The sequence below is a fragment of the Benincasa hispida genome, chromosome 2 (assembly GCF_027475165.1).
Source record: "Benincasa hispida cultivar pf3 chromosome 2, pf3_genome.v1.1, whole genome shotgun sequence".
In the NCBI taxonomy this organism is placed as follows: Eukaryota; Viridiplantae; Streptophyta; class Magnoliopsida; order Cucurbitales; family Cucurbitaceae; genus Benincasa; species Benincasa hispida.
Genome location: NC_143479.1, coordinates 17,549,538 through 17,559,794, shown reverse-complemented (window position 1 = coordinate 17,559,794; position 10,257 = coordinate 17,549,538). Strand labels below are relative to the sequence as shown.

Genomic DNA, 10,257 nt, shown 5'->3' with positions numbered 1-10,257 from the left:
TGCAATAAACCTAATAAACCTTGTACGATAGTCCCATCGTACTACTAAATGTGCAATTTTTTCGAACCAAATACCCAAAATATAGAAGTTAGGATAACATGGTCTTCACTAAGCGTTTCTTTCACTCTCCATTCTGCATGTGTTCCAGGATTGGTTTGCATAACCATATACAACCACCTCGGTAACAATTTGTAAAACTCATCATAATCACCGAACACTTTAGCCAACACTTTTCTTTTGCCCTCCCATATCCTATGATAAAAAACATGATATTTAAACTTTGATTTGATGTCGGACCGCAGTTGTGTCACGCTGATAGATGGTTTTTTTCTTACGGCATCACAGAACTCTAGTACAATCATTGATGAATCCAATTGTATATGACTTTGACTCAGTTCTGAACAAAAACATGTATACTGCTCATCGTACTTAGTGATCTCGAACAAGCCATGCGATTTTTTCTTTATTGCACGAAGTCTCCACTTGCAACCTTCCTCCCACTTCTTACACCGAATTGTCCAAATCATCGATGTCGATTCCACAACCTCATATGGTGCATGACATTTAATATCAAAATATTTGGCCGTTTGTTGTAGCATTTTTTTGTCTTGACAAATCATCCATTTATACAATTGAGTATTGTCAACGTCTACATGAGCTACAATTGGGTCATGTTCTCGAATGCTATCTAGTACATTCATATCCAAATCGTTGAATGTATCTGAAGGTAACTCATGTTCACGACCATCGAAATCCAACTCTTCAAATTCATCGTCCGTTTCAGTTCTGAAATCTCTATACTGATTGTTAGCCGCCATATCTTCATTATCACATGACGATGCAACTGACTCCGGATTAGGATCAATACATTCAGTTGGATCTTCATACTAACTAAATGGTGCATTCAAGTTTATATCCAACCCTATCCTATTTACATTTACATACAAATGCACTAAATTCGGCAGTGGTATTGCGATTGAGAACATCAAGTTCATAGTTTGTGCATTCAGAATAGGGAATGACATAAACCTTATTGGTCCTGATGGTTCTAGGTTAGGATGTCTATATATTATTTCTAACTGATTTGTTCTCATATCTACACTAAGTGACACCCCAACCATTTCAACATTTCGATGAATTGTTCAAATACAATTCCACTATTCACATTGCTAAAAACCCACTTGGTGGTTGGTCATAGTAACTCCATCAATACCATCAATCATATTACTATTTGTGAACAACATAAATCCTAAACATCTCATTTTTTTTTTAAAAAAAGACAAACAATACATTACTAATGGTTCTACTAATTATCAAACTTAAACAAAAACAAACCACAATAAAAATCACAATAAGAAATATACATACGAAATATAAGAAATATATTTTAAAAATCACAATAAAAATCACAATAAAGTAAACTTTTTAAAACTATTTTTAAACATAACAATAAATTAAACTTTTTATAACTATTTTTAAACATAACAACAAATTAAACTTTTCAAATATCATAAGAAATTTATATAAAAAATCACAATAATTTTGTATTAAACTAAAAATATTAAAGTTTTTAAACTATAAACATCAACTTTTTAAACACTACAATGAGGTAAACTTTTTAAAACTATTTTTTCAAATTTAATACAAAAAAAAAATATTATAAGAAGTATATTTAAAAAATCACAATAATTTTGTATTAAACTAAAAATATTAAACTTTTTAAATTATAAACATCAACTTTTTAAGGTTTACGGCCATCAACTTTTTAAACATAACAATAAATTAGACTTTTTATAACAATTTTTAAACATAACAACAAATTAAACTTTTTATAACAATTTTTAAACATAACAACAAATTAAACTTTTCAAATATCATAAGATATTTATACAAAAAATCACAATAGTTTTGTATTAAACTAAAAATATTAAAGTTTTTAAACTATAAACATCAACATTTTAAATATAACAATGAGGTAAACTTTTCAAAACTATTTTTTCAACTTTTTAAGGTTTATGAACATCAACTTTTTAAACATAAAAATAAATTAAACTTTTTCAAACTATTTTAAACTATATTTTCAAAGTTAATACTAAAAAATTCAAATATCATAAAAAATATATTTTAAAAAATCATAATAATTTTGTATTAGACTAAAAATATTAAAGCATAAACATCAACTTTTTAAACATAACAATAAACTATACTTAAATACAAACAAATAAACAAAATATAAATAAGATTAATATGTTGGTATAACATAATATAAATAAGATTAACACTAATAATAACTACTAAGATTAACACTAATGGAGAAAGAAATACTAGCATCAATATGTAAATATTATTGAATTTAACAACTACTAAAAAAATTAACATGATAGATCTACTAAATATAAAAATAGTAATAAATAAATAGTAAACTCACAAATTTAATAGTGGTTTTACTTTCTTCCCCCAAAGTAAACAATGGTCTCTCTTTTCTTTGTTATCCGACAACAGAAACTATGAAAAAGCAAAAGATTATGAGAATATATGATTTTGTTGTTAACATTACCTTTTTTGTTCTTTGTTTCCCAAACAACAACAAAAACTATAAAAAAAAATATAATAGTATGAGAATAGGAACAAAATTTATAGTTATTTAAAAAAAATGAAATTTTGTATAGTAAAGGTATAAACCTCACAATTTAATGGACGAATGTGGAAGAAGAAGAAGATTTGCCAATGAAGAATGAAGAAGGCAGAAGCAAATTTGTAAGAGTTTTAATTAGATCCGAAGAAGAAGGTGAAATGATTTGAAGAAATGAAAAAACGATGAAATGAAGAAGGCGGAATGAGAGAATGAAGGCTGAAGGCAGTGAGAAATGAGAGGAGAGGAGGGGGTTATAAGGTTAAAGGTCGAGTTTTGAAAACTCGACTCACGGGCGTTCGGCATTGGGAAATTAAATGGATGGGACGGGACGGGACGCTGACGCTGACACGCTGCAGAGATTCGGATTCTTTTAAAGGAGGTCCAGGGTTCAACCCTCGACCTCTTCTTCCATCTCTTTCGCTGCAGAGGGAATCTCGCAGCTTTAAAGAAGGTCGAGGGTTCAACCCTCGATCTCTTCCTCCTTCGATTCTTCGGCCCTCATCTCTTCCTTCCTCCTTCGATTCTTTGAGGGTTGAACCCTCGACAAAATATTTTACACAACCTCCCCGCCCTCAAAAACTCCAAAACAACCATAAATTTTTAAATAGTTTCAGAACCACAATATTTCCCTAAATTGTTTTCCTAATCACAATATTTAAAAAAAAAAAAAAAAAAAAATTCTGATCACGAACCCTTGTACCTCAGCAAAAAATTACATCCAGTTTTCTTATTTGGACTTTCTACAAACTTCCATTCCTTAAATCAAGTTATTGTACATCAATCATATTTTAATTTTGCTTAAACTTTAATTCTGGTATTCTCTAGTTCTTGAATTAAGAGTAATGGTTAGATGTAATTTAGTTATACCTAATCATACGCTCAATTATGTATATAATAATTTAGACCCTATTTGGTAACAATTTTGTTTTTTGTTTTTGTTTTTTAAGTTAAGCCTATATCATTCATATTTCTTACCATGATTTGTATCTTTCTTAACTACATTTGTTGAATTCTTAGCCAAATTCTAAAAACAAAAACAACTTTTTGAAAGCTATTTTTTTTAGTTTTCAAATTTTGGTTTGGTTTTTTAAACCATTCGTAGAAAATAGATAACGAAGGAAGAAACCTGGAAGGTGGAAATAGTGTTTATATGCTTAATTTTCAAAAACGAAAACAAAAACAAAAAACAAAATGGTTATCAAACGGGATCTTAATAATCTATTCAACATTTTTTTAAAATTTAAGTAAATATGTAGATCAAATTTTTTTATATTCCAAGGTATTATTAAACAAAAATTGGTGAAATAGAAAAACACAACCTAAATATTAAATAACCAAATAGTTCAAATAGAATTTAATATAATCGAAAAACCATAACATTCAATATAAATGAAAAATCATAACAGTCTTTTGTTTGAAAAACAAATAGATTTGCAAAAATAAATAAATAAATAAAAAGGAAAAAAAAACTACTTATTACTGTAATATATTATTAAATACGGTGTGAAAGAGAAGCAGGGACATTTGTTGAACAGCTGAACTAAAGAATTAAAATTGGCCCCGAAATGATTTTACTTCAATTAATTAATATTAATACATAGAATTGAATATTTTAAGATTAAAATATTATTTTGGTCCCTATGCTTCAACGATTATAGAATTACGTTCTTTGATTCTGTCGTAGGTACAACTATACTCCATTTTATTTTAGTCATATAAAAATATTAAAAAAGAATTAATTTATACCACATGACACAATTTCATTAGATGTTAGACGAGCTGCACAATAGATGGATGCATGCACCTGTACCTAAGTTTTTTTTCCTAGTTCAAGGTATTCAAGTCCATTGAAGTTTTTCCTTTTATTATTTTATTTTTCATATATATATATATATGAAAAGAATATATATAGGAAATTAAGAGGAGTTTAATTCCTTCTTGATTGTCACCTCGATCAAATAAGTTAAATGTAATTAATTAGTTTGGTAGAAGTAAGTTTCAGTTTCCAAGAATATGGCTACGGTTCCCACAGAGACCAGAGTAAAAGCAAATAGAAGAAATTCCGTCCATGATTTCATTTTAGTGACTATATATATATATATACAAGGGATCGTACTACTTATTTTTATCGGCAAGCAAAGTTATAGAAGAAAAAGAAGAACTGCGGTAATTCAAAAATGGCGGATGTTGTAGTAGCTTTGAAGATGGCGTCTGTTGCTGCTCAGGCAGTGGCAACAGGGGCATCGGTGGTGATGATGGCCGTCCCAGTTCTGGCCCCTTTTGCTGGTCCTGTGATGGTTGCTGCCGCTGCTGTTTCTTGGGTCACTAATGTTTTGGGTATTTTTGGAATTTGATTGATGTTGAAATCTGTTGTGAAACACTTCAGTTTCTAATGAAATTGGCTTAATTACATGCGCTCTCTTCTCTCTAGTGTTTGTTTCAACTGTACAAATTTATATTTGTTACTTGCTCTTTCAATGCCTGAGCGTTTTGAATTTGCACATTATTTATAGAACACAATACGGATTGTAATAATAATTTGATCGTCTTTTTTTGTAGGTTTTAAAATAATTAAAATTATGATAAATAAATTTAATTAGGCCACATTCTCTTGAAATCATGATGATGGAAATCAAATAAACAATCTCATTCTCTTTTATTGATAGCGATAAATTCATGTTTGGAAGTAACGATTGTTGAACTAGTGATTTTTTTTTTTTTTCTTTTACTAATTTGTATAAGTGATTAGTTTTTAGAGAAAGAGACTAAGTACAATCAAATTTGCTTCAAATTTGTGTCTAAATTTAATCTCTTAAAAAGTTGAACATAGCTCAATTGAAAAAAGGTATGAACTATCGACCAAGTAATCAAAAAGCTTGAATTCCTCACTCCACATATTGTTGAACAAAAAATATTATTTTCATAATTTTGATTTATTATATTTGATTTGTGATTTTAAAATTACTGAATTACTATAAAAATATTCTATTAAATAATTATGATAAATACCTATTTTCTTAGGGTTGTTTTCAAATATAGAAAGATGAATCAAAATATTTACAAAATATAGTAAAATTTTAGAATCTATAAATGATAGAAATTGATAGATACTTTAGACTCCTGATAGACACTAATAGAAGGATAGATACTAATAGAAGTCTATCAGCGATTTATCGTTAATAGATTTCGAAATTTTACTTTATTTTTATAAATATTTTCAACAATTTTGTCATTTGAAATCATTTCTGTTTTTTTAACTTATTTTTTTAATCATGTATTGAAAGAAAACTTAAAACAAGCACGAAACTAAAATTTCAAATTTGATGAATATAGTATTTAAATGTATTTTTTGAATGGATCAAGTGCTTATTTTTAGTTTTGATTTTTTTTTTCCTTAGAACAATTGTGGACTGGACATGATATATCATTTGAAACTTCAACAATGTTGAGATAAGTTCGTGGGTCAATTATTACTAAGTAATTAAAACATTACCAATGAATCAAATTGCCTACATTTAATAGCCTATTTGGTCTAAATTAAAAGTAAAATTTCGATACAAATTGAAGAAATCAATGAAGTTGAAGATTTCACATGGAAGTTCATTGCATTCATTTACTAAAAAAGATGAATCGCGGGTAATTATTAAGCTTTCAGTAAAGGGTGTGATTCACACCCATTATTCAAAGTTTAATAATTATATCCTTAATTAAAAATTAATACCTTACAATTTTCATCGTTTTAAGGGAAATCAAAGGTTCCTCGACCTTCAAAATGGTAATTACAATCCCCTTCTTTCCCCATATAAATCCCCACTTCCAACATCAAAATTTTTTCAATATAACCATCTCAATTTTATTTTAAATTAATATATCCATGGGAGAAAAACGGAAGATTCATTCTTGTTTGGAGTTGCCTGTTCCTTTGGGCTGCACCAAGCCCAAGCCCAAGCCCAAAAGAAACTCCACCAATCAACTTGTAGTAGAGAAGACAATAACCACAGTTTACAAAGATGAGTTTCCTGGAGCTTCAAGTCTAGAGTTTTGCAAGAGGCATAAAGTTAAGGAATTTGTGGACAAAAACACTGGATGGTTGATTTCCAAAGAAGAGGTTACGTACAAATCTTCTTAGAAAGTTGATGATGCTGTTCAAGTATTTCTCAATGAGGTTCGGACTCAAGTGAAGGTTAAGAAAGTTCCAACCTCTACTAAGATTAATAGTTCTACTAAAGCTTCTAATAAGCATATCAAGTTTGATTTCTAGGCTATCTTTTAAGTGTTTCTGTTTCTTTCTATATTTTTCTCTTCCAAACACATGGTTAATTGCCTTTTCTCATAACTTGCTGGATCATTGTTCATGTTTTGGATGATCTTCAGACATACTATGTAATTTTTCTTTCCTCTCATTTTGAATTTCAAATTAAACTCTTTTCTTTTTATATATATTTCTGTGTTCTAGAATGTGGTGATTGAGTTCATTATAATCTGACACCTAAATAGTTTGTAGAATGTAACTACAAAGGACAATTATCATTTTCTCATGGTCAATAAGGATTCATATAAACAATAACTTTTCTAGTACTACTTACTACTTTGTTTCATTATTTGACACATCATTAAATGATTTATTTATTTATTATTTGTGGATCCCACATCATTCTTAAATGCTACTTTTTTTTGGTAAGCAATGAACGGAACTAGTGAAATATTTCTTAATATTGTGGTGGTATTAAAAATTTTCTCACTTTGACGTGATCACATGACACACCAAATAATAGATAGACATATATGAATAATGAAAAAAAGGGAAAAAAAAAAATTTGTCTAGTCCCTAGGTTTTTATATGGTTTACATTTGTCCCGAGGTTTATAAAATGGTACACTTTTAGTTCTTAAGTTTTGAGTTTGATTTCAATTTAATCTCTAAATTTTAAAATGTTTCAATTTTACTATGAAGTTTGAGCTTTGCTTCAATTTGATCTACATGTTTCGAGATTTACATTTTTAACTCCAATTTTTTTTTACTAAATACTCACTTTCAGTCTTAAGTACTAATGTTTAATAATTAATTTAAAGGAATTAGAAGAAATATAATTAATTAGATTTCACTATTTTTCATCATATTAAAAATTGTAAAATTTCACTTTATAATTATTTTTAATTAATTAAAAGAAATTAGCGTCAATGACTGAGGTTGATATTTTGTTAGAATGCCTTGAATGTCTTATCTGGCACCTCGAATGACTTAGTACCGTTAACTTCGTATTTGGCGTACTATATAAACTCTTTTAATTCTAGAGGTGCGTTGGTTCTACAATAAAATATTTCTTCCTATGTTATGTGGACGTAATTAACACACTATTAGTGAAAAATCAAAGTTCAGAGTATTATTCTTAAAGTTTAAAAACTAAAATGAAATCAAACTCAAATTTCAAAGATAAAATTATAATATTATGAATCTTATGTATTAAATTAAAATCAAATGACTAAAAGTGTAACATATAAAACTTTGACGTATTTTTCAAAAAAATGCACAAACCCAAAAAGCAATAAGATAAGTACATTGGGACCTTAATCCGGAATTAAACTTGATTATTCACACAAATATACAAAGCTTGAAAACACAGATTCTTTAAAGGTTTTGGGACATTGCAGGCGAATCCATCTTATGAGCATGACAAATCCAACAGCTTCCTTGTCTACACATAAAAGTAATGTAAAATCCTCCTCTAAAGATTATACCCTAACTCAAAATCTTGGAACATCAATTCCGATTGCAGAACAGAAGTAGAATCCCATGAATTAGAGGACGATGCAGATCTCATATCATGCTCATTATTCTGAGCCCACCAAATCAAGCTGTCCTTAGAAGATCCACCCACTTCCTTAAACCAATCAAATTCAGCCACTTGTTCATCAGTTTGTGCTACGAAACCCCCAGCCTTGTCTTGATCATCAAGAAATCCATCCACCACTTGCATAAAGTTTGAAACTTGATGATGCCCAGATGATGATTTTTGATGATCCGAACTTGGTGGGATTTGGCAAGGAAGAGAAATGGAATTGGAGTTAGGCTGTGGGGGAATACACAAATCAGCTGCCTTGGGTGGTTGGCCTTGTAATAACTGATTAGTAGTAGTTGTTGTTTGGAGATTAGGGTTAATAAAATTAGGGTTGTGATTGTTGAGAGATTGGAGGGTTTGGACAATTTTTTCTTGCATGGGATGGAGCTTGGGCCATAGCTGAGGATGTGTGTAAAAAGAGAGTGGATTTTGAAGGCCTTGAAGTTGCATATGAAGTTGAAGCCTTTCTAAGGCTGAGTTACTCAAAGTCTCTTTTGGGTCTTCATTACTGCTTGATGAAGATGAAATGCCATTGGTATTATTGCTATTTGATTGTTTGCGTTTCCCAAGTAATTTCTTTTTAAGTCTTGTGTTCCAGTAGTTTTTTATATCATTATCAGTTCTTCCAGGCAGCTGAGCAGCAATCACAGACCACCTAAAAAGACACATAAAATTCCAAAGACAATCAACCTCTGACAAAAGGAAACAACCAAAAAGACACAACTTATGGAAAAACAAAACAAAAAACCCTAAAACTTGAGTATATCTCATACATCTTATGTTGCACTCATCTTTTTGCAATTTGCTATAACATAATAAAAACTAAAAATTGTTTGTCACGTGACAAACTGACAAAAAGATGTGCAGTTTGTGATGCAACATGTAAGAACGGTAACCCATTCAGTGTAGAGAATCAAGGACAAAGAAAAAGGACAAGACCAATTTAGATCTAGTAACGTGGCTAGTAAAACGCTCTCACAGGCCAATTTCCGAAGTTCAAGATGAAGGATTATTGGAAACTTGTGCTTAATAATTTAGACAAGTATGAAGGAGGAAAAAAACCTGCTTCCAATGCTTATATAGAGATTACAAATGATGTTGTCCTCTTCCTCAGAGAATCCTCCATGTTTGATATTAGGTCTCAGATAATTCAACCATCTCAATCTGCAACTTTTTCCACATCTCTTGAGCCCTTCATTTTTCAGCCAAAAACAACCTTTTTTTTATTTTCAAGACACTTAAGAAAGAGAGAGAGGGGGGGCTATACATACGTATATAAGATATATACCAATTTTTTGAGGAAGAGCAATCCAGTTTCCTCCAGTTCCATGCTCTTCAATATAAGCTTTAAGCCGTGCATCTTCTTCAGGTGACCATGGTCCTTTCTTAACATTAGCTTTATCACAGCATGGAGCTCGACCCATCTCTTCAATTAATCTTCTCAATTTTAGCTTCTAATTTCCTCTGTAATTTGATATCTTTTCCTCTCAATCCTTGTAGGGTTTTTTGTTTTGAAATAAAATAGAGGAAGAAGACCATGGCTTTATAGGTTGAAAAAGTGGGAAAAATCTCTCGCTATCTATTTGTTTATTTATGATTTTGGTAGGAAAAAAAAAAAAAGTCTTCCTCTCAACCTCTCCCCTTTACAAACTCTATATGATTTGTGAGTCATTAGTCTCTCTCTTACTTTTTGGATTAGTTCGGTCGTGCCATGTTTAACAATTCAAGCAACTGGCCACAGCATAAATTAAAAACTTAATCTTGCTTTGATTAATATATATTA

The 10,257-nt window shown here is 29.8% G+C and overlaps 1 protein-coding gene across 1 annotated transcript; it reads right to left on the bottom strand.

The window, feature by feature from the left end:
• Positions 1-8,202: 8,202 nt before the first annotated feature.
• Positions 8,203-10,010, bottom strand: LOC120072306 (transcription factor MYB36-like). The gene is made up of 3 exons (XM_039024760.2): positions 9,763-10,010; positions 9,537-9,666; positions 8,203-9,129 (listed from the first exon to the last, which is right to left on the bottom strand). The coding sequence occupies exons 1-3, from the start codon at positions 9,896-9,898 to the stop codon at positions 8,361-8,363; spliced, it is 1,035 nt and encodes a 344-aa protein (XP_038880688.2). The 5' UTR covers positions 9,899-10,010; the 3' UTR covers positions 8,203-8,360.
• Positions 10,011-10,257: the final 247 nt, after the last annotated feature.